We start from the raw sequence: 25,878 nt of genomic DNA, 5'->3' as shown, positions 1-25,878 counted from the left end.
ACCCTTCCAACTATAGATTAAGTAGTCTGCCTTTTTTTGCCGTTCTCACTATAACGTTATATCAGCACCTAGATATTAATCCATACGCTTCTTTGCCTGATAACAGATGACTAAAAGTACAGACTTCCTGCAGAGACTTTCAAGTGAGCTCCATGAGACAATTCTTGGTCTTCTTCCTTATGAAGACTGGTGCGAAGTGAGATTAGTGTCCAGACAATGGTACTACTTGTGCCAGAAGCGGATCTGGAGGAATATAGCAATAGCATCCCCTTTTCAGATGGGTGAATTACGAGAAATAATGTTGGACTACTCTAATCCTGCCGAAGTGGCAGGCTACTCCTTCAGATATCAGTTAGTGACCTATCAGCAATTAAAAAAGTTAAGGTCAAATCAGCATTTCCGAAAAACAGTTCAGGAAAATACCGTGGAATTAGCTGTGTACTACGCACAGCCTACGTCAGACCTTCCATACTGTCTAAGGCTGGTGTCAGAGAGAGACGATAAGGACACATATGAGGCTATTTCTGAGCTATTTAGGCATATTCGCAAAGTCAGGGTATGGTACGAGCCAAGTCCTTGTGACGACAGGTTTCTAGCATTTCAAAATATGTTGGATGGATTGAAACCCACTGCCGAGTTTTCTCTAGCAATTGAGATATACGACTTCAAGGGTCAAGCATTTCTTGACATCGATGGCATGAAGATCAAGGACCTTTAAATCAAAAATGAATTCTATTGCGCCAAACCGGAGTTGATGCTATGGAAGTCAAAAGATAGGACTCCAATTAAATGGCGCGATTTGGCTCTCTTGTGTAATGATTTGGTCACATTGATTGTATTCACTACTAATGATATTTTTCGATCGCGTTGGATACCGGACACTATCAAATATCTTGAGCTTGTGAATGCCGCAGGAGAGGACTATACAAGTGGAAGTCTCATAGTGCCACCTGGAGTAGGGTATCTTCGTATTTCGGATGGGTTCGAGTATAACGGGAGTGAATTGGATTCTACGGCTTCCATTCTCTTCTGCGTAGACTTATCGAGAGCCAAGCTGCTTAAGAAATTAGGTTACGATGGGGGAGATGCCGCGAATGGGCTAATACAAACCATTCTTGGAGCTAAGCATATTTTGGAATGGCTGTCTATTTTGTGTGGCAATATTTCACCCTTCAGTGCATATGAATTCCAAGAACTGGCCAGTGCAGGCCTAGGGATAAAACACTTGGAGTTAAGTATCGGGTCTTTCGGCAAAGAATTGTCCGATTATCAAAACTTTCTGGCTACCTTTTCAGAGTTGGTGTCCCTGGAGATTGGAGTTTACAATGAGGACAATTACGACCTACTTGTCCAATGTGGGGTTGATTCCAAATTTTTCAAGGGTGTGATTTCTTCATTCCTCCGCAGGAGTCCGAAATTGTCGCAAATCCAGCTACGATCGAAGTGGGAATTAGACTGGATTGTTAGCTCGATACATTGGATTACACGAATTGACTACCCCTATAAGTGTCGGCGCGTGCTTTACGATCTGGATGTTTCCGAAGCCAGATTGATATATTAGAATATGAATTCCATTGCATTATAAAATTGTGCTCGTTCTCTATTTACTGTGTTTAACTGCAGCAAGGATAATGGTTATTAAGCGCCTCCAATCCATTCTCTATACCGGTAGTAGATTATTAATACGTCTTCAATAAGCCGTCGCATTTCTGCAAGTCAATACCAACTAAATAATCGCAACGCCTCCAACATGTCTATTTACCAAGCACCGGGTACTACGCTATGGAGCTATCCCTACGTTTATTAACTAGCTAAGCAGCTGCTGAGCGCAGACAGTGAGGCGCTCTAAGGTGTGTTTGACCTGAAGTGAAGCCCGGATTAAGTCAGAAATGGGTGCCCCAAGATATTGGAATACTTTGAGCTTTGTGGCTTCCATAAAACTTATACAATCAGGAGTCATGCTGTCAGCCGTTTGTTGACCGCATAAACTTCCCAAAATATAGGGTTATTCCACTCCAAGGGGTACCATAAGTTGCGGACTCTGAAGAAAGCCGCCTTTGGTGTTGGCTATGCAAAGGTATTGGACAGTGTGCGGTATTCAATGCGATTGAAATGTTTTACAGCAGATTCGCATTGTCAATGCAACCAATCCGCTACACAGTAGAGGCAAGTCTGACCATTGAGTACGAATTCTGCTTCTCGTCCGCAAAATTGGTAAAGGAGTTGGCTGAGCCTGCTTACCCCTATCATATTTGAAGTATCTGGAATCATGCAATTCTTTAATCTTCATGTTGTAGGCGTCAATGTAAGCATCATCTTCTTTGGATCTAAAAGTCATATAGAGAACTCAACACTGGGTTTCCACTTGTGTAGCATTTTCTGAAAAGCTACAAACGTGTCATCGCAATGACTAACATTGCAGCTGATACTTACTTACTTCACACACCTGAATAGCTCTGGCATAACTTCAAACGTTTTCTCGTCTTCTCTCTCTGATACTTCGTAGTCATACCATATATACAGCTCAGTGGTGTGGCCAGCAACTATCTTTTGAATTGAATCTGATAGCCTTAACTTCTTGTAGGTAAATATCATAAATGTATTTCAAAGGTCGTATCCTGGCTCGAGTGCGCCATGTTCAAAAATGTCAGCCATTAGCCTATCTACTCCTCCTACTGGATAATACATAGGACATGGCAAAATGGCTACCTTTGCCCAAAATAGCCTTTGGCATAGGCATTGTCATGGTTTTGATATCACTAGCAATCTACACTGTTCCTTGAGATTGAGATGCTCAAGTATGAACTGCAAGACTTCAATAGAGAGAGATTTATGAGTCCTACACTCTTTGCAATGCTGAAGGTGAAAAAAGAACAATTCAGTTTGTATTGATACTGTAATTTCAATATCATAACCAGGTCAGCAACATGTACAAATAAAATATATCGCAGCATTGCTTGATGCTATAAGTACTGACGAGGGCATGCGTACTAGGCAAAATATTATACCGAGCTAAGTGCATGCTCTTCAACAGTGGATGCCCCACCTTTTCTGGTCTGAAGCTATCAAATATGCTGCTCTGACCACAAGTCAGTTACCTCACTCAAAGACAAAAGAGTGCCAAGTTGAACTGTTCCCTGGTAAGCATGTGGGCATTGACCAAATCAAAGTCTTTGGATGTGGGGTACACTATTGAATCAATGGCAAAAAGCGCGTCCTGGGAGGCCAATGCTAGGTTGGGTATCTTCCTAGGTATAGACTATGAGTCTAAAGACAACAGGCACCAAAAAGATACTGAAGACGAAGCAGGCGGTATGCCAAGAAACATACGTCCCAGCAACTATGGGCGAAGGGCTAAAATTCTGGTCCGAAAGTGATCGCCATGGTGACCCATTTGATCCGCAGGCAGACTTCAGCGATATGTCTTCTGGTAGCATTGATCAAGGGGGTGAGGAAATGCAACATCTGAATATGACAAGCTATGAACCAATGGATACTGATCCAGTGCCTACAGAATCAGGGAGTGAGGCCATGGAAACTGATCCAGCGTCCGAGGAGCCGCAGCTTGAAGACTATAAGAATGATTTGATGAATGTGCAACATGGATGAGCTCAGAAGACAGATATGCAGAACCAGAGTCACCACTCTGGTCCTCTGATCTAACAGAGGAAGAACTGTCAGATATTGCATTGAGTGATAAACGCTACGTTGAAGTCATACACGGCGCTGGTGGCCAAGAGATCGTACAAGAACACGATACAGTGGCTCACCTTGCTTGAGAGAAAATGGACAGCAATGCAGGAACTTACCGGGGACCAAGTCTCTGACACACAACCAGTAGCTGCGACGGAAAGAATGGATAAGGATCCATTTATTCAACAGGTACCATCCTTCAGACTTTAATACTCTAAAGTAAACGGATTCCTTCAGCTGGAGAGCCTTATAATAATAATAATAATCTTGATTAAAGTCCGTTGCCTAGGGCGAAAAAGAACTAATCGAAGTACATGAGGTTGCTAATATAATATAACAATATCCAGTAGAGGCAGACGGGGTCGATTTCCTCAGCGGTAGACCGCTGATAGCATTAGGGAAAACCTTCTTGACGAAGTGTAATTGAGAGGCGTTATAACCATCTTAGAACTTTCTTGTACGGGGCAGATCTACAACATGCATTACCTTTCACTAAATTGCAAGCGCAAAAACCTGCGGTTGGTTTCTTTAGTTCCACTTGAATGGGGCCCAAGTGACCATCGACGCTACTCGGCAAAACAGTAAAGAATGGCCCAATTCCTTAAAGACGGCCATCACTCAATGACGGGGTCAACCCGCCAGCAAAGCATTGTCAATCCCATAGAGTTAATGGGTCAGGTTTTTAATCTCCTAAAAGAACCGTTTGTTTAATATTCGGGGAGGCACCCAATCCCCACGAAGCAATCGTGATACAACTATGGGACTAAATTGATAAAACGGCGAAATTATTGTTGTATGAAAGATTATAGCACTCTAATAATTGTATGATCCTGTAATAACCTCCACCGTTGCAATACGTACCAGTAGCACTAGGTGTGATGTCATTGCAAATGAGTCAAATCTGATCTCTGTAACCTATTCCATTTGCATCTATCAGACTACCTCTATGTACAGCTTTGCTAGAACCATAAAATACACTGCACTACTATGTTTGCCAAAATTCGTATAGAATACAATATTCCGAGGTACCGATAGCGTATTGATAAACTGCTTATTTTCGTGTTAAATGCGTGCCGCGGTTGGTCTATCCGGTGCGGCGGTTCTCCCACCGGGCCATTTTCGGAAAGCGAAATGGCATGATCGCCTGGAGAAAGAACTCCCGAAGAGCTGTATAAGAAAATCAGTTAAGACAACAGTTGCGTTTGTCAGCTTTCCATTTACATTTAAACCCTGTATATATACCGCTCCAATCTATTAACCAAAGGATCTCTACAGTCGTAAAATGGTTTTGGCAACGCCAATCAATCTGCCAAAGTGGCTTGAGGAGAATTCCCACCTGCTGAAGCCTCCTGTGAACAACTACTGCCTGTACACGGGCGGGTTTATGGTGCAGGTAGTCGGCGGGCCCAACGCTCGTGCAGAGTACCATATTAATCAGACCCCGGAATGGTTCCACCAGGTTAAGGGCACCATGACCCTTAAAGTCGTCGATGACGGTGAATTTAAGGACATCACCATCAACGAGGGCGACATGTTCCTTCTTCCTGGTAAGTTACTCCATTCTTTTTTGTCGTTTTTTTCATCACTGACTTGTTTAGCCAACGTTCCGCATAACCCGGTTCGATACGCTGATACCATCGGCGTCGTAATTGAGCAGGATCGACCCGAGGGTCAGAACGATACCCTTCGGTGGTACTGCCCAAACTGCAAGAACATTGTGTACGAGGCCTCCTTCTACATGGTCAATCTCGTAACGCAGATAAAGGCCGCTATTCTGGACTTTGAGAAGGACATGGAGAAGCGAACCTGCAAGAACTGCGGTACAATTGCCAACACGAAATAAGACACAAAGCGGATAGTGATATCCGACTCCCCTCTATTCTGTAATTATCTGTTAGTCCATTTTGTAATTAGTTGTTAGTTTTCGCCGTCGCTATAGTTATGCGGAGGAGATTGGTGGAGATCATCCACGTCTGGATCCAGTTCGTTCTCTTCCTCAGGCAGTAATATAAATCCTGAATCCTGTACTTGGTCAAGGTCAATGTCGATTTGGCGGTTGTTGATGTTGTTGCTGTTTCTCCAAATCAAGTTGACCATTCGCACTATCTGGACACCGTTCCGAATTATCAGCAGGGAGGTGAACGCCCGACGGCCAATCCGCACATTTTTGGAGCACCCAGCAAACACAAGTGCTAGAGTAATGACACAGATGATCATTAAAAACGCGTCAGCGACATTCCACCATGACTTCCAGAAGAACCGTCGCAAGGCGACCATTCGAATTCCCACCTCTAGCAGCAGGGCAATTAGGATAATAATCTCAAAGATCTGGCCAAGCGGGTTAGATGTTAGATAGCTTGAGTGTCTTTACTTACATAGAAGGTAATGTGTGGACAGCCTGTCGGAGTAGCTAGTGATAGCGAGACCGTGATAATAGATAGTATCGTGAGAAGTACATACGCCACAATGTACTCCTTAGAGTATGTGAATCTATTAGCGGTTACCCTTATCAGATCCCATTTTGATGGCGAAAATTGAGATTTATTCGGTACACTACTCGTCGTCGACATTGTTCGTTTACCGGTAGGACGGGGAAATTAGATGTTGTCCCAGGTCCGCCGATAAGCCGCTTCTCAGGGAATCGTCATCTTGCATGAGCTGTTTGAATGCATATAAGCATTCCATAACTATTCTGGAGAATTTCCCCTCGGTTATGATAATACCAGGTAGTGCGGGAAATGTTATTCTAACAGCTAGGTTGTAAGTGCAAGTGCATTATTCCATCTGGGTACTGCAATATTAATATTGCATTAACTACCGGGGCCAATCTGTTGCACTATTTTACAATAGCTACAACCGAGACTATTTGTCTACGAGTCTACAAATATTTAATCAAGCAACGTATCAAATCCCAAGCACCATATATAAATGTCATCACAAGCACATAAAACTAATAACCATGCGTATCGCATGGCTCTTTTCCCTGTGCTTAGATATCTACACACATTTAGTGAAGTTTTATACCGATTTTGCCAGTGATTATTAATCTTTCCACAGCGCTGAGTTTTCCACGGGTCTATTGGATCCAGATCATTCCAATTATGAGGGGAAAAGGGGGGAAGGGCACGCTTTTCGACATTCAGCCGGTGACTGGTATCTTGGAAAAACCATTGACAGTTGGAAACTCAACATTATAGCCGTAATAACTGTTCCCTCTGTAGTTGCCTAGCGACTACTCTTTCAGATAAACTATAGCCGGGATTCTAATTGCATCATCTCTCAGTGAAGTACCGCGGAGCCCCACACAATCAGAAGATTCTCCAGCATGTCGGGGTGTCAAACACGTTATGCAACTGCTCGGTCCGCGATTGAAAGTATGGGCGGATAAGACCCTCAGCTAAACAAGTCTAGAGATAAATAAACTTGACGACTACACAACTAAAACGTTTCCAGAGACTGACCTAATGCCAACGGCCGATAAGGTCGCCCAGCTCATCCATGGAGATATCACCGATTTCATGAACATCACGACCGGTGCATTCAACTCGACCGGGTTGGACGAGATGCTCAAGTATAAGGCTGGATCCATCTATATTGGACAGCCAGCTCCTGCCGACATGCTCCGATCCGGCGTGGAGTATGTCCAGAAGCATCTTGTTGAAGAAACTGAACTCGGCATTCCTGCGTTCATTCAAACCGAGGGTATCCATGGTGCTTTGGTTATAAACGGCACCATTTTCCCATATCCAATTGCCATGGCTGGATCCTTTAACCCAGACCTTATCCACGAGGTTGCAGAAGTAGTGGCCCATGAGGCCGCTCTGTTTGGTGCCTCTCAGGTTTTTGCTCCTGTTATTGATCTCGCTCGTGAGCTTCGTTGGGGCCGAGTCGAGGAAAACTACGGCGAGGACCCATACCTTACTGGCGAAATGGGCCATGCATTCGTTACTGGTCTGCAAAACATAATGTACTTGCCATGGTCAAGCACTTTGCCCGCTTTGGTTCGCCAATGGGTGGCCTCAATATTGCCCCTGTCGCGGGTGGAGAACGAGATATGAGATCAATCTATCTCCGACCCTTTCATCAAACCATTATCGATGGTAAGGCTACTTCAATTAGAGTGGCCTATTCTTCTTATGATGGTGTTCCTGCGGTCACTGACTATCACCTTATTACAGATCCTCAAGGAAGAGTGGGGCTATAATTACTTCACCATGACCAATGCTGGTGGTTCTGATTTGGTTGCCACTACCCACCACCAGGCAGCTGTGGGTGATAAGCAGACTATTTCTGAGCTAATTCTAAACACCGGTGTTGACGTCGAAATGGGCGGCGGCTCGTTTAACTTCAGGACGGTTGTCGACCGATACCTCAGGTTTCAGTGCTGCAGACTCTGATGTTGCCATAGTAATGGTCGATACTTGGTCACGAGACCAGAACGAGCTCTGGACAGATTCAATTCTACTACCGGTGAGCACATTGACGTTTCATCCCTTGATCTTGTCGGTGCTTAATATGGCCTTGTGAAATCCATTGCTACTGGCATCCCCACTGTTGTTGTCTTCGTATCGGGCAAACCAGTTAGTGCCACCGAGATCTACCAGAATGCAACTGCTGTTATCCAGCAATTCTACCCAGGTCAGGAGTACAGTAATGCAATTTTGGACATCTTGTTTGGCGATGTCAACCCCAGCGGACGACTTTCCGTTTCAATTCCTCACTCTGTTGATACCACTCCAAACTTCTACAACTACCCATGGGGAGGACGACCCTCCTCCCCGGGCGATGCATATCCGTCACTCGTTAGATTATCGCCCTTTTTTTATTTGTACTTTGGGTTTCCTTCAATCTGGCTTTAAGATTCAAGTGAAGAAACGTGATTTTTTGCTTGCAAGCCAATATACATAGGCTTTGACAATAACCCCACGGCCTTGGCTTTCATTGCTTTGGCCTTTCTGTGCAAAGCGGCAGTATAAAGAGCGACAAAGAGATAGAGGAACGATGAAAGATCCTTCATAACTTTCTTTTGTCTTCATTTCCATTCACTACAAGATAATCCACTTCAAGCGTTGTGCGCCTTTCACTCTAAAAGCAGTAACGCCAACTGAACACAGCTGTTGACACATCCGTTGTTGCCAAATTCTATATTACAATGGTCTTGTGGCATTGTAGAAAGTCCCACTAATGTCGATTACAATGGCATACGTGGACCCTTCTTTCTCTTTGATGTCTTCAAGCAGGCATTAAATGCGTCAGTAGTGGGATAGTCCTAGCGAGGTAAAAGACACTGCATGTATGGCGTAGTACATATGCTCTATGAGTGATGTTGAACGTTATAAAGTGATAAAAATGGTAGTGTAGGCTTTCTAGGGTGTGCTTTCGACACGATGAATGCGGGTTTTTTTAAGCGACTTCTGTGGTATTCTCGGGCATGACCGGGCCCCTTACAAACGCGACAATGTATTGAGGAATGCCCACCGATACCTCGTTACCTGTTTTCATTATGTACGGAAATGTTACCGTCCTTTTTTTAAGGGCGGGGGCAATTGATCATGTTCTACCTCTTCCGCCAAGTTCAAACCACTGCAATACAGTGTGCTTGCAGCATCGTATGTAACCATCGACCCACGTATAGCGGCACCCATTGCATCCGGAAAAGAAAAGAAGGATTGATCCAACTGCGTGCAATGGGTTGTCGCCTGTAATACTATTAATGAATTCCAGACTTCCGGTTTATTTCGTCTGACTCCAAGATATTTCTCCCTCACTCCCTACTTTCGAGATATGAAAACATCACGATTACCGGTAGACGCGAAAAGCACTGCGGCACGAGAGGAATTCGTATAAAACAACCGTTTAGGTTGACGTGAACTCCATGCAGGTTGAATGCATCGGAAAACGGCGGATTTCCCAGCATGCGTATAGCCGTTGGTGCCTTTTTTTCTTTTCTTTGCAGTGAAATTTGCCAAGATATGCAGGCTATAGAGGGCCAAGATATGCACTTCGACCATCTAATCAATCTGATATTCCAAATTTGGGTTCACCTGCTCGTTTGAACTGTTTTCTTCTTGGCGGTGAAATTTGCCAAGATATGCACGCCGTGAAGGTAACAGGCGGCGCCCCGACAATCTAATCAATCTGATCTTGCGAATTCGGGCACCGAATAAGAGTGGAATAGGGGGGACGAGAGCAGTATAAAATGGAGTTCAATTCTCCTCGAAATCTGGACTTCTACTTCACTCATTAGTCTATCAGCCACAAAAAATGAAGTTCTCCGCTGCTGCCATTGCTCTTGCCGCTTCGGTCTCTACCGTCCTCGCCGGTTTCGAGACTTATCCATCCGTCCCACATACCGCCAGCATCAACGGCTTTGCTGACCCAATCTATGACAAGCTCCCAGCCTGCGCTAAGGAATGCGTTAAGGCGAGCACCTCCAACACGCCATGCCCATACTGGGACCCTGGCTGCCTCTGCTACATGCCACAGTGGGGTAGCATCGTCGCGGACTGCTTCGTTGAGAACTGCGCAGATGGCGCCGACGTCTCCAAGGCTGTCGACCTTGCCGTCGGCATCTGTGTCTCTGTCGGCGCGGGTAAGTGGGTTATCTCCCCAGACGCCTCCACTGCTCTTGCTGCTGCCGAGACCCGAGTTGTCACCGCCGCCACCACCGCTCCTGCTGTTGATCCCACTTCTACCGGCTCAGAGACCTCTTCTGCCAAGGTTTGCATTCGAAAGCCAAAGAGCACCCCATCTTCCGCTCCGGCCCCGACTACCGCTCCAGCCCCAGTTACCACGGTAGCCCCAGTTAACGTCGCGCCCTCAAGCGTATGAGTATCCGCCTTCTAGATATTCAATGCAATGGTTCCATAAGGACTAAAAATAAATATGCATCTTGTCGTGTTCATGGCCACTGGATGCTGCGGCTGCATCAATTAGTTTCGTTATTTCTTTCCCGCCTTGAGTTAGCAATACTTCAATAACGATGCCCTAGGGTTGGCAAGATCAATATCAATATCAGTAGATGCTGGTGGTGTATGAGGGGCTGAAGACACATCGTATTCACCTTCAGTCGCATCGCTGGTCTTGAACTTTCGGCCTCATTTTTTGGTGAATTGAAGCTTATTAGTTCACACATTAAAGCGACGAGGTCGCTCGAAATCAGGGTGGCAGAACTACTAATTGAGCTAGAATCATATTGATTCAGCACTTCTTGAATCTTTGGCCTTAATTCTTCAGCGATGTCAAGATAATCGTTATCATTCGCTTCCTTCCAAAGTGAAGTGTCTTAACGTCTCTCAGCAGCAACCCTTCAGGGTTTGTCATGTACAGCAAAGTCAGAATTCTGGGATCGAAAGAATTTATTCTCTGACTTTCAGCAATATGTCCCCGAGTCTTGCCCGCTACATCAGTATAGGGGTCCAAAATCTTTTCAGTTTGTTCCTCTCCTGCTCCAAGTCCTGCTTTTCTAAAGGCTTTTGCAATTTTGTCCTTTTTTTAACCCTTTTCTAGGCTTAATGAACCCCTTCAGCCACGCAAAATTTTGGGGAATAAACTTGTAGAATACATTTTCGACCATAACAGAGTTATGCTTCCTTTTCAATGGGCCAAAATATCCGACATCAAGAGGTTGAAGGCTATCTGTGGTATTTTCAGGAAGAGAGATAAGCACAATGTTGTTCTTCCTGGCAAAATCGCTTGCAGCTTTATCGTGATGTGACATAAAATTGACCAGGATAACGCAACGAGGGTAGCTGGGATCGTATATCTTACTCCCATTCCTAGTGTAGTTATCGTTGAAGTGCTTCAGCGATTTGAGGAAAAGGCCGCCATTAATGTTACCTGATGGAGCTAATTCAAATGCCTAATCTGTACTGAAGTTTGCATATGTAAGGAAATTTATTTTCATCTCCGCAATAGACTGGCTGCTTCTTTCGCTGGCTGGCGCTTTAAAATCATAAAAGGTGGTAGTGTCTTCCCTGAAGCAAAAATATTGTTTCAGCGACAGTAACAGCATCACCTCAGCGATTGGCTGGCATCCGTACTCCAAAGTCGTCCATGACTACAATTGTCCCGTATTCTTTGACATCAATATGGAAGCCCGTTTCGTCCATATTTGCAATGTTTTTCAACGGTACGCCTGCTATCTGTGCGTTAGTATATTTGATCCATTTCTCTACTCCAGCTTTATGGACATTCAGCTTCGAACGTTAACGGCTCTCGGGCTAGGAATTCCCCATCGTAGAGCAAATTTCTTGAACCAATGATATTTTGGAGGTCGGTAATAGCTATCGTCACCTAGGTCATACGCAATAATTCTGCGAAGGGCACTGGCAAGACCCATCACCGTCTTCGAGGCGACAGAACGGCCCATTAAATCACCTAACACGTAGATTGACGCTTTAAGCGCGTTCTCTGCTGCTATAGGTATGTACAATTCCTTTGCATGTGAAGTGTATTAGGTCACTGTGTAATGGATGACCAAGATGATACCTAACGGTTGATTCAGGAATCCCGTAATGCGTTGCAGAAGCAGATACATTTGCCTTGCCACATAGTTATAGTACTTTGTGTTATCCAGTGTCACTTTCCGCCTTCGTTTCACATTAGACGTAGAAAAATAACCTAATTCGTGACCGGTTTTCAGTTTCTTAGGAGCTGGCTTCGCAGATGATGTGGCACCAAACTCGTGATAGCTTCTTCGTTTCGGCATTATTGATAAAAAATAGTTAGGGAACTTTTCCATACTTGAAATTGAATTCAAGAGGTCCCTTGAAACTAACGATGTCTTAAATATAACAAAAAATTATGCATGTATACCGGTAAAACAAAAATATGCGTATTCAGACATAATAACGGTATAGAATCTACGGCGCGTGCGCACTCTCGGGGTCTAAAAAACGCCGACCTCTTAGTTCCTACTGTACGCGAGAAAATGTGGGGTCAAAGGGTCGGGGAAGGCATCTGGTCCCATGTCTTGAGATTGAAGAACTCGACGTCGAGAAATCGGATTTAGATGTTTTTTTTTTCGACAACCATATAGCTGAAATTGAGATTAAAAAAATTCACTAATCCCTTTGTAATCGTCAATTGGTCATTATTTTTTAAAAAAATATTCGGTATTGTATAAAAACGGGGAACGAGGTGCCACTGTATTGGGAGAAAGAGTGGGGCAGGCCTACCTTCGGTGATCAAAACGAAGGTGCATGGACTGCTTAGGAGGTAACGATCCATACCCACTTTTTTAAAAGGATGGGACGGATAGCGACGGCAACTCGGAATAGTCGTATGATTGGCGACCTCAGTCGTGACTTTATTGGAATTGGTCAAATCGTCACATGTTAGAAAATATACAGAGAAATTGGGGGTCTTTGTATGAATGGGGATGCATATCACACCACCCAGAGCTCCGATTCTCCGAGGATGGGTCGAGACAAGCTATCCGATTCTCCGAAGATGGTTCGGTCGAGACAATCCATCCCAAGCTCTCAGGATGGCCTGTTTCCGACGTCTGGAGTATATCTGGGACGTGTGCAGCCCTTTTTATGGACGATAACGAAATACCATCATTACAGAGATAACTTTAACGTTCTGACCAACCTAACGTTATCAAGGACACGATTTTTCGGCGCGCTGGCATCTGTTGACACTTGATTCGCTTTTATCGACCGGGAAACAGAGAACAATTCTTCACTAAACAGAGAACAAATCTTTCGCTAAACAGGGAACAATTCTTCGCTGAACAGAGAACAATTTCTTCGTTAAAAAGAGAACAATTCTTCATTGAACAGCAACAATTCTTCGCCCAGGAGAACAATTCTTGACTAAAGAGACAACAATTCTTTACTAAATAGACAACAATTCTTCGCCCGGGAGAACAATTCTTCACTAAACAAAGAGTAACAAAAAAATGGAAAACAAAAGGAGTCCCACACAACTTGTGCTCGACTTCGAGCATCTGAGGCGTGGCGATGTGGGCGTGGTTGGTGGAAAGAATGCCTCCCTTGGCGAAATGATCAGTACCCTCTCGGCGAAAGGAATCGCCGTGCCATCTGGATTCGCAACCACTGCGCACACCTATTGGTACTACGTTGACTCCAACGGCATCCGTGACAAGATCGCAGCGCTGGTCAAGGAATGGCAAGAGGGCAAGCTGTCCCTACCCGAGACAGGCCATATGGTACGGAGCTTGTTCCTCCGTGGCACTTGGCCAGCGGACGCAGCACATGCCATCAAGGCGAGTTATCGGGAACTTTCGTCCAAGGCTGGAGTTGAAAACCTGGGTGTTGCCGTACGTTCCAGCGCGACCGCCGAAGACTTGCCCGACGCGAGTTTTGCCGGTCAGCAGGAGTCGTATCTGAACGTCTCGGGCGAAGATGCCGTCCTAGATGCGTGTCGACGTTGTTACGCTTCTCTCTTCACCGAACGGGCTATCAGCTATCGCCAGGCCAAGGGATTTGACCACATGAGCGTGGCACTTTCAATCGGTGTTCAACGCATGGTTCGCTCCGACCTCAGTGGCTCCGGCGTCATGTTCTCCCTCGACACCGAGAGCGGCTTTGACAAGGTGGTGCTCATCAACGCCGCATGGGGCCTCGGCGAGAATATTGTGCAGGGCACCGTCAACCCCGACGAATACCACGTCTTCAAGCCGCTGCTGGACGGCAATCCCAAGGTGGTTCCCATCTTGGAGAAGAAACGCGGTGAAAAGGCGATGAAAATGGTCTACGGCAACGACCAAATGCCGACTCGCAACGTACCCACCTCTAAGGCGGAGCGTGCCGCGTTCGTGCTCAATGACCAAGAAATCCTGCAGCTAGCGCGCTGGGCATGCACCATTGAAAACCACTATGGGTGCCCCATGGACCTGGAGTGGGCCAAGGACGGTATCGCGGGAGAGCTGTTCATCGTCCAGGCTCGGCCCGAGACGGTACAATCGCGTCGCGATGCTACCGCCGCCTTCAAGACGTACAAGGTCAGCAACAAGGGCCGCGTCTTGGCCACTGGCCGTTCGATTGGCGATGCGGCTGTGGCGGGGCGTATTTGCTTGATCGAGTCGGCCAAGGATATCGACAAGTTTGTCGATAATTCGATCCTCGTGACGGAGTCGACCGACCCGGATTGGATGCCTATCATGAAGCGGGCCGCAGCCATCATCACCGACCACGGCGGGCGGACCTCGCATGCCGCCATCGTTAGTCGTGAATTGGGCCTTCCCGCCATCGTAGGCACCAGCAACGCCACTTTTGTGCTGCACAGCGGCCAGGATGTCACTGTCTCGTGTGCCGAGGGCGACGAGGGCTTTGTGTACGAGGGCATATGCGACGTCAAGACTCACACGGTCGATCTGTGGTCGCTACCCGAGGTCCGAACCAAGGTCATGCTCAATCTAGGCGATCCCGCCTCTGCCTACCGGTGGTGGCGACTCCCGGCCGATGGCATCGGTCTCGCCCGCATGGAGTTTGTCGTCAGTAATGCTATCAAGATCCATCCCATGGCGCTGGTCCACTTCGACCAGCTGAAGGATGCCGACGCCGTGCGTGAAATCACTCGACTGACGACCGGATACGACAGCAAGCCTGACTACTTCGTCGACAAGCTCTCGCGCGGTTTCGCGGCCCTGTGTGCCTCAGTGTACCCCAAGCCCGCCATCATCCGCATGAGCGACTTCAAGACCAACGAATACGCCAACCTGATTGGTGGCGCCCAGTTCGAGCCCAAGGAGGAGAATCCGATGCTGGGGTTCCGCGGTGCCTCGCGCTACTATTCGCCGCTCTACAAGGAGGGATTTGCGCTGGAGTGCCGCGCCATCAAGCGTCTGCGAGAGGAGATTGGCCTCACCAACGCCATTGTGATGATCCCGTTCTGTCGGACGGTCCACGAAGCCAAGAAGGTGTTGGACGTTATGGCCGACAACGGGCTCAAGCGAGGCGAGAACGGTCTGCAGGTTTACGTTATGTGTGAGATCCCATCCAACGTGATCTTGGCCGCCGAGTTCACCGAGCACTTTGACGGCTTCTCCATCGGCTCCAACGACTTGACGCAGCTGACGCTTGGGGTGGACCGCGATTCTGGTGAGCTTTCCGACCTTTTCGACGAGCAAGATGCGGCCGTCAAATGGATGATCTCTCGCGTCATCAGGGTGGCGCGTGAGAAGCATTGCAAGATCGGTCTCTGCGGACAGGCCCCGAGCGACCATCCCGAGTTTGCCAAGTTCCTGGTTGAAGCCGGGATCGACTCCATCTCGGTGATCCCTGACAGCTTCGTTGCTGTTAAACAGCACGTCATTGCCAGCGAGAAGCAATAAATTATCCTCTGGTAATGATGGCGGCAATTTTAAGGGACAACGCGTTGTGTATTTCAACGCTATATTGGGCTAGCACCGGTGGATCTTTTTTTTATTAATATTCATAATAATACCATTACAATTATACTTAAATACGTTAATATCATTACAGCTACCCACCACTAGCCTCCTCACACTCCATCTTTATGTAGTTTAACTTGTTAGCACTCTAAATTTACTTAATTAGTTTGATAGAACCTCACGAGCTCTCGTAGCCCCGCTTCGCAGATTCCTTACTCAATTGGTTAACCTCTACGCAAGCTCATTGTTGCCTGACTAATATTCGAGGGCCAGCCCTCGAGCTCCCGTAGCTCCGCTTCGCGGAGTCATGTCAATTGAATTTTGTGGCTGGTGCATTATATTGCGCAACTATTATCCCCTCGGGAAGCTTCACTGACCTCATCAGCATTGCATGTACCCTTAAAATTGGCCATTTTTCTAAATAGTACACGACCATGTTAGCTCTTCATCGTCGTATTGTCCTTGCATTTCCGAATTGCTCTTGACTCGTATTGAGTCCTTGAAATAACTATGAGTAACCGTTAGCATCTTAACCTTTTTTTATTGTCACACAGTAAATATAATCCCGTATTCTGTACTTCGGTGGATCTATTACCTCCTACATGGGCCTTCAAACCACTTCGCCGCGCAGCGCTCGCGAAGTGGGCCTGCATCAAGGTTTCTCCGATACTGTATGTCTAGCCACGGGTCTATCGCGTCAATCAGGCCTAAGCTCTGAATTATGGCTTCCAAAGGGGAATAAAGAAACCTGCTTGAGGCCTGTGCTCGCCGGCGTACAGGGTTACCGGCGGCCATGCGATAGATGATGCGAGCTGCTTTCATTCTCTTTAGCTGTTCATGTCGGTACTGGATTGGCATTATTCCACTCTCTTTGTGTAGCACTCTCACCGGGGTCGTCTTGGCTGCCCTAAGATCCGCCTCAGCGCACGATTCTGGAGTCGTTGCAGTCGATACAAGGCTTTGTCCTTACAAAATCTGTACATGGCGGCGCAAACCCCTTTCTTTTTTGGATTTTTTGATTACGTAAGCAGACCGAGATGTGCTGTTCACCAAAAACAATTTTTGAACCTCTGACACTTTGGCCGAGTTGGTCTAAGGCGTTCGACTCAAGTGTAAACCTTTCGGTGCTAAAAGCGCGATTTCGAATCTCGTAAGAGGCGTGGGTTCGAATCCCACAGGTGTCATATTTTTTGCGCGCGCGTATACGCGTTGCCATGACGACCGCACGCGCGCGCGGTTAGAAATTTAAATTAAGTTATATATAGTATAATTACACAGTTAGAAAAGTTATAATGTGTATACGGTAGAAAAAATCGCTCCCACCAAAAGTGTAACATTTTTGTGTATATATACGGGGAAAACTCGAGCATATGCATGGGAAAACTCCCAGCAGCCCGCCAATATATATATGTCAGCAACGGTCGGGCAAAGAAAAAGCCTATAGGGGAGCCCCGATGAAGGCCGTTAGGCCCCGTCGAGACTCCCCAGGATTGTAACTGACTACGTTACACACCAGCCGTTTACCCCCGTGACGATGCCGCCAGGGACGTCCGCGACCAGTGCAGCCATACGGTTAACGCTGCAGGAGAGCTCAAGGGCCTTTGGATTAGTCATTGGCGCCACTACTATAGAACTGAGAAGACAATAATCCAAAGGATAAGAATTCGAAAGTACAGAAAAGAAGCCGATCGAGTTTATATAGACTTCATCCCCGGTGGAAAGGGTGAAACGGTGAGGGCTGGTTCCAATAAGTGAAATGGCGGGGTGTAGCAACGCCAGGTGACGAATAGAACGTCTCGGACTCCTAACTATGGACGGGGAACCTTACATGCATGTATATATATGGCAGCTGGCCAAGCGCTGTACACGTCGAGATCATGACACAGTAGAGTACTGTTTATAAATTTATACAATATTGCAATGGTTTTTTTTGGCAGCCTAGGCAGTCACCCCGGCCCCTGAATGTACGGCTGATCTGCATGCGTGCTTATAATGTATAAGATTTGCCAACTGTCACTGCTTCCCTATAGTATGTATATATACTCTATTGCTTTATATATTGCCTCTGGGAAGCACAGTCTATAATGAACTTTAAACTCCTGATCATTTTGCATCGCGTGAGAATTCCTTAATGCTCCGGATTTATGCAATGGATTGTTGGGCGTCAGAAAAGTAGACTCCTAGGAATGCGCTGTCTCCTCGTAACGCATTAGCTCCGTCCCGAAGTCAATCGCTATTATAAGAGCCATGATTCCCTCTATCTACTTGTTTCCTTCTTTACCGTCTTTAATTTAGACACTCCGTTGTCTAACCTTCATGGAGGTAATTAATCTCAACTTCATTTCGCAAGGTTCGGACCTCAGCGTCGTCCACCGGTTTCTTTAGTACCAATGAGATCACATGCTCACTCTCCTCAATTTTGTTTCGAGATACGAGCCATCTAGGCGACTCAGGGAGATAAAGACACATTAATGCACAAGCGACAGCAAAAATGCACTGCAGTCCAATTGGAGACCTCCATGCAAATGAAGAATTAATAGATCGCATTCCGAAATTGATCCAGCCAACGATAACACAACCAAAATCAGCAATAGCCAGCTGGCATGCAATAAATTTACCTCTGTAAAGGAGTCCACAAGTTTTGGCAAGCCATACTGGAATAGTCGAAATTAGCATCCCATTGCCAAGCCCTGCGATTACACGGCCGACGATCAACTGGACGAAGGTAAACGAGCTCGCATGAAGAATTGCTCCAACGATTGTAATCAGGCGGCCCAAAAAATGGCACGACGACGGCCAAGATAATCTCCAATGAAACAGAGTGCAATACAGCCGAAGAAACTTCCGAGGTCAAATATAGAAGTTATTTGGCCCAGAACCGTAGCATTCGGCTGATTAAAGACGTCGAGAAAGTACTTGTTTATAATGATTCCGTTCAGGAGAGCGCTATCATATCCAATAACATGTGAAACCCATGGCACAGCAGAGCATAATTTGCGGGAATCACGGAAAAGAATACTTTATCTCTCTTCCGAGTAAGATATTGCTTATTAGCTTTATTTTGCTGCATTGTTCATGCCGTTCAGTGAAGCTGCAATATGTTGTGAGAATGGTGAGTGAGCAGGATAATGGCCTGTTGATAGGAACACTCGATCGATTAAGTCCGAGATTGAATTAGCGCAAGCACAGCTTATAACTACAAGCTGTGAGAGTGAGAAGTTTTCTTCCTCTTCACCTACACCTCTTTGTATTGTAATTTATAATAAGGGAGTGGCAAGTGATGAAGCGAAAGCCGTTAAGAACTGAACTCTAACTGTCTTAGATCTGTGTCCAATCCTTGGAGATTGAAGATAAGCTAACAGATCATCCTCTTATTAGTGTGCCTGAACTATCACATATAAAATTTTGGCACGGAAATAGACTTAATATATAGCTCAATATCATTATACCCATTTAATTGTATGATTCTGTCGAGATGCTTGCTCGATACGTACTCCACCTTTATTCAGAATTTCACCCGCCTTTCCGGAGCTTACTCTTGGAACTCATTACAGGAGGTTGTGTGCATACTGATCTTATTACTACTCACTGTAAACGGTTCATGAGTAATATGCTACAAGAAATAATACTGTAAATGGTTCATCAGTGATATGCTTCATGAAATAACGCAACGCAATGCTTCTCCGGCTATGTCTTTGGTACTCAATTGGTTTAAACTCTGCAAGGCGTTAAGCAGCCACTCTACAATGCTCTCAAACATCTATCTCTCCACTCTAAGCTCATTCATCTAATAGAATCCCTTAGCAAAAGCTTGGCACTCTCTTTCTATTCTATGTCTTCATATAGAGATGAGGCACAGTTTGCAATTGTCTTCATCCTTCATTAGAATGGCAGCATTGCTTCACGTCAGTACCTGGTATTAGCAGTTGATTGAAAATACATGCAAAGGCTAATATTACTATGAAATCACTACTACTGCAATACTTTCAAGTGATTATGCGCGACGCCTTGATCACTGCGGTACCCGTATCGAGAACCTTATCTCCGCCCTATACAGCCCCTCTCGCAATGCCTCAAAGATCCACTTGATGTAAGACATACCCCACATTCAATCTCTCCGGCTGTCGGCTGTAAACAGGCAAACAAAATCACCCCGCTATGGCATTGACCAGTTTGATTGATCAAGACCAATCTCCAACAGACTGCGTTTCGTTAATTAGAAAGAGCATAGTTGGTGGTTGAGGTGAATGCTATTTATCGTACGATTTTTTTTACGAATTTTGTACACCATTGAGGAATCTGAGTACATCTCAAGGTTTATTGGAAGCTGATGAACTATACTAGAGCATGACCATGCTTGCAGAAGGAGTATTGTCAACGTGTCAAACGCACCGTTACATGATTCAATAGTCATAAGTTCATCTCAGGGTATGGTACGGGAAGTTTCTAACGATAAGATATTAGCATATGACTAAAAATATAACAGATCGTGATAAAATAAAATAGATATATATATACCGGTAAGTTAAGTTACCTTGGCGTAATCAATGACACTAGACCAATATCATCGCCAAAATTGTAGTTGGTGTTGCTCATGCCGTTATTATTTGCTGGCTGTTCCAAAAATGCGTGCTGGGACTGGGAAATGCACTGCTGGCGATCTTTGGGGTTGGTGCCGGTAGTTTCATTCTCCTCAAGCATTCGTTCAAATAAACTTCTGAGCCATACCGCATGATCCCAGTTATCTCTGGCCTGGTTGAGCGTCATCAGGCATATCTGTAGCTGTAGTTTTGAAACAACTGAATGGTTCGACCGATAGTCTGCAATGAGTATGGCCATAGCTGTGACGAATAATGGATAGACATCTTGTGGAATGGCCAGTATTTCATTGGCGGCAAGTTTGGCTACTTGTGACACAATTTCATTCGCCGATCTGACAGACTGTTCCATTGAACATACTTCTAAAATTTCTGAGTCAATCATTCGTGGACGAGAAATATATATCATCAAATGATGATATACCATGGCCATGTACAATGCAGGGAGCGAATTAGGTCGCTTGCTCCAGTCTACACACTCTGGTAGTGATTTCCGAAGTTCAAGAAGCTCTTTACTATACTCGGAAGGGTTGTATCGCGGATCCGATCGAGGGTCGTAGCGGCTGCCTAAAACTTTCCACATAAGAATGTTACCTTTGCAAACCCCAATGAGCAAATGGTAATACTCAGTATCTGCTTTCCCAAATAAATCAGTATTGTCCGGATCCCGGTCTACCTCTTCAAAGTCCTCAATAGTTAAGAGATCCACATCGCACCTCAGGTCGCAAATTTTATGAGGTCGACCGAGAGTAATAGAAGTTGTTATATCTCGCATCACCATGCACCACCAAATTATTCGAAGATGTCTCTTATCTTGCTCATCTACTCGGGAATGAATCGTCGATCTATGCATGCCCAAGTCTTCGGCGATATTAACCGCCAGTGCTAACCAAGAGCGGCCATTCCACACTCGCTGAGGCTTTCCTCCATGGAATGATAAGAGGAGTGCAACTTGCAATAAGATCACTAAGTCAGGATCCTGGTCCTCGTCAAAAAGTCTTTTTGCATCCTCGTAAAACGCTTTTTTGGCGTCATGTCGACACGAAAAACCAGCATCATATAATGTCGAAGAATCACAATGGTAGCAGGCTGCAAAGCACATAGCATTTAGTAGTGCCAGTGGAGCTGTCTGCGATTCGTATTCTTGGGCAAACCACCGGCGGTTAATGATGGGATAAAATGGGTGGATTATGTGGAAATAGGCATGCAATAGCTTGTCTAATGCGCAATTTTCAAGCTTCCGGGCAGTATTATTTGCCGTCAGAAAATTCTCATTGGATGCGTAAGAATAATTAGCTGCGCTGGGACCATCAGGGTTGGCCTTTGGAGACAATGCTGGCAGATCAGTCACATTTGTGGTAATACTAGCATGGCCGCTGTCATGAAGCCTTCGTAGTAACAAACTCAAAGGACATGATTCGCCTAAAAACATCAACCGCTGACGATTGATATTTCCGTGAAGGTGAGGGGCCATATTTATGTTGAACTCCAGACTCTCTGCGTCCCTTTTATATGCCGATAGTTGCCTCGCTGGTTGCCGGAAGGCTGTCCGGGACTTAAAAGCCGGTTCATCGCCAGAGATATTACAGCCACTACCAATTGTCTGGCTATTGATAGGGATAGCTGTGTGGCTAGTGTCAAATGGCGAAAAGCAGTCCAGTTGATTTAATCGGGCTAATGGAGAGCCGAGTAAAAAGCATGGCGTCGTCTCCGAGGCCTCTTGCAATGTGTTACTGGAGGAGTCATTAGCCGGATATGTATTACACCCTTCACTTGTATTTCCCTTGTTTACAATATGCACGACTTCTTTGGCCCCCTGGTCCTGCATTGTTGAATCAACAGGGCTGCTACTTGATTTGGCACCCGACATCCGGTTGCTGCGCGATATTGAAATTAGAGATTCAACCACGTCAAGACCGGACCTCCTTTTGGACAGAAAGAGTTCACATGGCGACTCGCCACTTTTTTCACACCTTGAGCAAGGAATACCGTGGGTTGTGATATCGCACTTCATTTTGAGCCGGTGACATTTTCGGCAAACGAAAGAAGCACGTTGCCGAGGTTTCGAAGGCATGTCTGCTCCTGTAACAGAGTCTTGAGGCATTGTCAATAACTCAGCGAAAATGAGACTCTTTAAATTACTACTTTCATGAGAGAAGAAAGCATAATAGTGGGATATAGCCAATATAGGAGAACGGACGTCAGACATTCATTGCCGGTGAATGACACCGGCTATATCTTAGCATTTTTATTATAAGACACATCCGGCAAAAGCCCATTTTGGCATGAGTAGAAATTATTGTAATGCCGGAACTGTAAGAGGACGACTCAATGTACCTGAAGAAGCCATCATACCGCAAGAATAGAAAAAATTTCGGCTGGTTAAAGGGGATCAGCACGGTAGTGCAAAAAAAAAAAAACAGAGGAGCTAAAGCAACCTGAGTCTATACCGATATTCTATTTTGACCAGAGTCTATTTAGTGACTGCCTCAAGATGCTCAGGATATCGGAAGTTATTGCTGTATCGAATATTATCCATAATGGAAGTAATTAAAGCGCTCTCTTCGAGCGGGATTCGATCCGACTCAAGTTTTCCCGCTTTCAAACATCTGGCTACTTCATCTGCTTCCCAGAACATCCCACGTCCAACAGGAATCTCAAATGTTCTAACATCACCGTCTGAGAGGCGCTCATTGGCGAGATACTTATACACAGTGTAACTCGCAGGTTGGTAGGGAGACCACTGAACTGTAATCACGCCTTCGGAGCCCTCAATTCGAATGCATGCATCATGATTAGGTGGTGCGGTGAGACTAGTGGTAGCAATTGCCATGGTTCTACCTTGCTCAAAGGCTAAAGTGATGGAAGTGTGCTCATCTACGCCGGAATGAAGAGTTTTGATAATGTTGCCAGAGTATTTGGGAGCTTGTCTCTGGTTATCAGGATCCGCATAATTGATGAGGAACACCCAAGTCAATGCATAAATACCCAAATCCAATAGAGCGCCTCCTCCAAGCTCAGGATTAGTCATTCTGTTGGAGGGAGGGGCATTATCAATGTCAAATTTAACACTCAAGTCGGCAAAAGTCCTGTATATCTTTCCAATGATTTTGGTCTCAAACAGGTTTCTTTGAAGGTCAAGCACTAATGGGAAAAAGCGAGTCCAAACTGCCTCCATGAAAAACAGGCCCTTTTCTTCAGCAAGCTTCCTCAGGTGGTTCAATTGAGCTGCATTAATAGCGCAAGGCTTTTCACACAGCACATGCTTACCCGCCTCTATAGCAAGCTTGGCATTGTCGTAATGATAGGTATGGGGAGTTGCCACATAGATGACATCTACTTTCGGGTCATTCACGAGTTCTCGATAATTTCCGTAGGCAACCGTAGACTCCGATGCGCCAACTCTCTTGATAAAGTCTCGGGACTTTTGCACATCATTGGAGGAGCCTACTGCCACAATCTCATGGTTTACATCGCGTACATTTCTCGTGGTTGGGTCAATCAAGATGTCTTTGGCAAAAGCTTCGGCAATCCAGCCAGTTGCTAGAATACCCCATCTCACGGTAGTGGTGTGAACCATTTTGCGTTACAGCAGGAGACGACAATAAGTGCGTTTTAAACTCATAGAGTGCTATATGTTGGTGATAAAAAGTGGGGATACAATGCCGACTCTATTGCAGCTGAGAGTAAATATCGATAGCCGTCAGGGGCTTCGGTAGGATGGTTACCGAAACCAGAGTTCATGTTGCACCGGCAGTTCCGTTCATATGGATTAACCGGGGATGGGGATTGATAACCGGAACCGGTGGGAGCACAAGCCCGGCTAACGAAAAGGTGTCGGGAAAGCATCTCTTGCCGTAGGTTTTCAATCAAATACCGGTACCGGTAACCGTCGCTACACGAAATAACTGATATGGCCGACCAAGATGATATAAGAGATCCGAATGTCAGGCCATGATGCGGTTATCTGGATAATTTTTCTTGATCTTTAGCACTGGTTTTTGATAATACCCTCGTACAGTCATCTAGAAATATATTTCCTCAACTGCAGTCAGTGAAATCGATGCAGCTCCTTAAAGGCCGGCCTGCAGGGTTGCGATCATTGCCAATTCAGAAGTTTTCGTTTAGGTCGATTGGACTGAGAGCCTATACTTCAAGCTTACCACGTCTTGAGAGAACTCAGTACTATGAACCAACTGGCTCTTCACCACCACCGAATAAGAAGCCATGGGGTCGAACATTGGCGTATGGAATCGCGTTGCTCGGTTTGTCCTACTTCGGATATTCATTGATCAAAGATAGAATCCCTAACGCAAGCAGCCGGCAATGGGACCATCCATCCAAAAAGACTTTGGTGATATTGGGCAGTGGATGGGGAAGTGTCTCCCTACTAAAGAAAATTGACACTTCGAATTACAATGTGGTTGTTGTTTCCCCAAGGAACTTCTTTCTTTTCACTCCTCTTCTGCCCAGTTGTACCACCGGTACCATTGAACATCGATCGGTTATGGAGCCTATTCGAACTATTATTCGAAAGAAGCAGTCAGATGTTACTTACTACGAGGCGTCTGCCACAAAGATTGATTACGAGAATCGGAAGTTGACTATTTCCAATGGGCAAAGTCAGGCCGATGAGAAGGCTATTGATTTCGACTTTTTGGTCATTGGTGTTGGCGCCATGAATTCAACCTTTGGTATTCCTGGAGTAGAAGAAAACGCTCACTTCTTAAAAGAGGTTACTGATGCTCAGAAGATCCGGAAGAAAATCATGGACAATGTTGAACGGGCTTCATTCAAAAACTTGGATGATGAGGATCGAAAGAGACTACTTCACACTGTCGTTGTGGGAGGCGGCCCCACTGGTGTCGAATTTGCTGCTGAGCTACAGGATTTCTTTGAGGAAGATCTTAGAAAATGGGTTCCAGAAATTGCTAAGGATTTTAGAGTTACGCTAGTTGAAGCATTGCCCAATTTGCTTCCTTCGTTCTCCAAGCAACTGATCGAGTATACCCATAAGGCTTTTGAGGATGAGAACATTACGGTGCTTACCAAGACGATGGTCAAGCAGGTTGATGAAGCCAGCATTGTTGCTGCGGCTACAAATGTTGACGGATCCAAAGAAACAGTTCAGATTCCTTATGGTCTGCTTGTGTGGGCTACTGGTAACACAATCCGACCAGTCATTCGAGATCTCATGTCTCGTATCTCCGCCCAGCACAACTC

General features: G+C 45.6%; 8 protein-coding genes, 2 non-coding genes and 1 pseudogene across 11 annotated transcripts; 6 read left to right on the top strand and 5 right to left on the bottom strand.

Moving 5' to 3' along the window:
- Window positions 1–4,975: 4,975 nt before the first annotated feature.
- BNA1 (3-hydroxyanthranilate 3,4-dioxygenase) lies at window positions 4,976–5,536 on the top strand (the record flags this gene model as incomplete). The annotated part of the gene is made up of 2 exons (XM_076684352.1): window positions 4,976–5,240; window positions 5,292–5,536. The coding sequence occupies 2 exons, from the start codon at window positions 4,976–4,978 to the stop codon at window positions 5,534–5,536; spliced, it is 510 nt and encodes a 169-aa protein (XP_076541320.1).
- A 74-nt stretch (window positions 5,537–5,610) lies between these two features.
- Window positions 5,611–6,263, bottom strand: TRVA0_015S00298 (uncharacterized protein; the record flags this gene model as incomplete). The annotated part of the gene is made up of 2 exons (XM_076684351.1): window positions 5,611–6,021; window positions 6,069–6,263. 2 exons carry the CDS (start codon window positions 6,261–6,263, stop codon window positions 5,611–5,613), a joined length of 606 nt encoding a protein of 201 aa, XP_076541319.1.
- Window positions 6,264–7,157: 894 nt separating this feature from the next.
- On the top strand, window positions 7,158–7,751 carry TRVA0_015S00276 (uncharacterized protein; the record flags this gene model as incomplete). The annotated part of the gene is made up of 1 exon (XM_076684350.1): window positions 7,158–7,751. One exon carries the CDS (start codon window positions 7,158–7,160, stop codon window positions 7,749–7,751), a length of 594 nt encoding a protein of 197 aa, XP_076541318.1.
- Window positions 7,752–9,957: 2,206 nt separating this feature from the next.
- Window positions 9,958–10,524, top strand: TRVA0_015S00254 (uncharacterized protein; the record flags this gene model as incomplete). The annotated part of the gene is made up of 1 exon (XM_076684349.1): window positions 9,958–10,524. The coding sequence occupies one exon, from the start codon at window positions 9,958–9,960 to the stop codon at window positions 10,522–10,524; it is 567 nt and encodes a 188-aa protein (XP_076541317.1).
- Window positions 10,525–13,600: 3,076 nt separating this feature from the next.
- Window positions 13,601–15,997, top strand: TRVA0_015S00232 (phosphoenolpyruvate synthase; the record flags this gene model as incomplete). The annotated part of the gene is made up of 1 exon (XM_076684348.1): window positions 13,601–15,997. One exon carries the CDS (start codon window positions 13,601–13,603, stop codon window positions 15,995–15,997), a length of 2,397 nt encoding a protein of 798 aa, XP_076541316.1.
- Window positions 15,998–17,129: 1,132 nt separating this feature from the next.
- On the top strand, window positions 17,130–17,241 carry tRNA-Leu(CAA). The gene is made up of 2 exons: window positions 17,130–17,169; window positions 17,197–17,241. It is a non-coding gene; the product is annotated as a tRNA-Leu (tRNA).
- Window positions 17,242–17,277: 36 nt separating this feature from the next.
- Window positions 17,278–17,712, bottom strand: TRVA0_015S00188. Its single transcript, XR_013062082.1, has one exon. It is a non-coding gene; the product is annotated as an uncharacterized misc_RNA (transcript).
- Window positions 17,713–18,364: 652 nt separating this feature from the next.
- On the bottom strand, window positions 18,365–18,733 carry TRVA0_015S00166 (uncharacterized protein; the record flags this gene model as incomplete). The annotated part of the gene is made up of 1 exon (XM_076684347.1): window positions 18,365–18,733. The coding sequence occupies one exon, from the start codon at window positions 18,731–18,733 to the stop codon at window positions 18,365–18,367; it is 369 nt and encodes a 122-aa protein (XP_076541315.1).
- Window positions 18,734–20,587: 1,854 nt separating this feature from the next.
- TRVA0_015S00144 (uncharacterized protein) lies at window positions 20,588–22,864 on the bottom strand (the record flags this gene model as incomplete). Its single annotated transcript, XM_076684346.1, has 1 exon — window positions 20,588–22,864. One exon carries the CDS (start codon window positions 22,862–22,864, stop codon window positions 20,588–20,590), a length of 2,277 nt encoding a protein of 758 aa, XP_076541314.1.
- A 264-nt stretch (window positions 22,865–23,128) lies between these two features.
- TRVA0_015S00122 (Gfo/Idh/MocA family protein) lies at window positions 23,129–24,235 on the bottom strand (the record flags this gene model as incomplete). The annotated part of the gene is made up of 1 exon (XM_076684345.1): window positions 23,129–24,235. One exon carries the CDS (start codon window positions 24,233–24,235, stop codon window positions 23,129–23,131), a length of 1,107 nt encoding a protein of 368 aa, XP_076541313.1.
- Window positions 24,236–24,718: 483 nt separating this feature from the next.
- On the top strand, window positions 24,719–25,878 carry TRVA0_015S00100 (annotated as a pseudogene). The gene has a single exon. A coding segment is annotated over exon 1 (1,160 nt).

Source organism: Trichomonascus vanleenenianus (genome assembly GCF_965637985.1).
Source record: "Trichomonascus vanleenenianus strain CLIB 3782 genome assembly, contig: TRVA0_015S, whole genome shotgun sequence".
NCBI classification, from domain to species: Eukaryota; Fungi; Ascomycota; class Dipodascomycetes; order Dipodascales; family Trichomonascaceae; genus Blastobotrys; species Blastobotrys vanleenenianus.
This window is presented reverse-complemented; position numbering and strand designations above follow the sequence as displayed.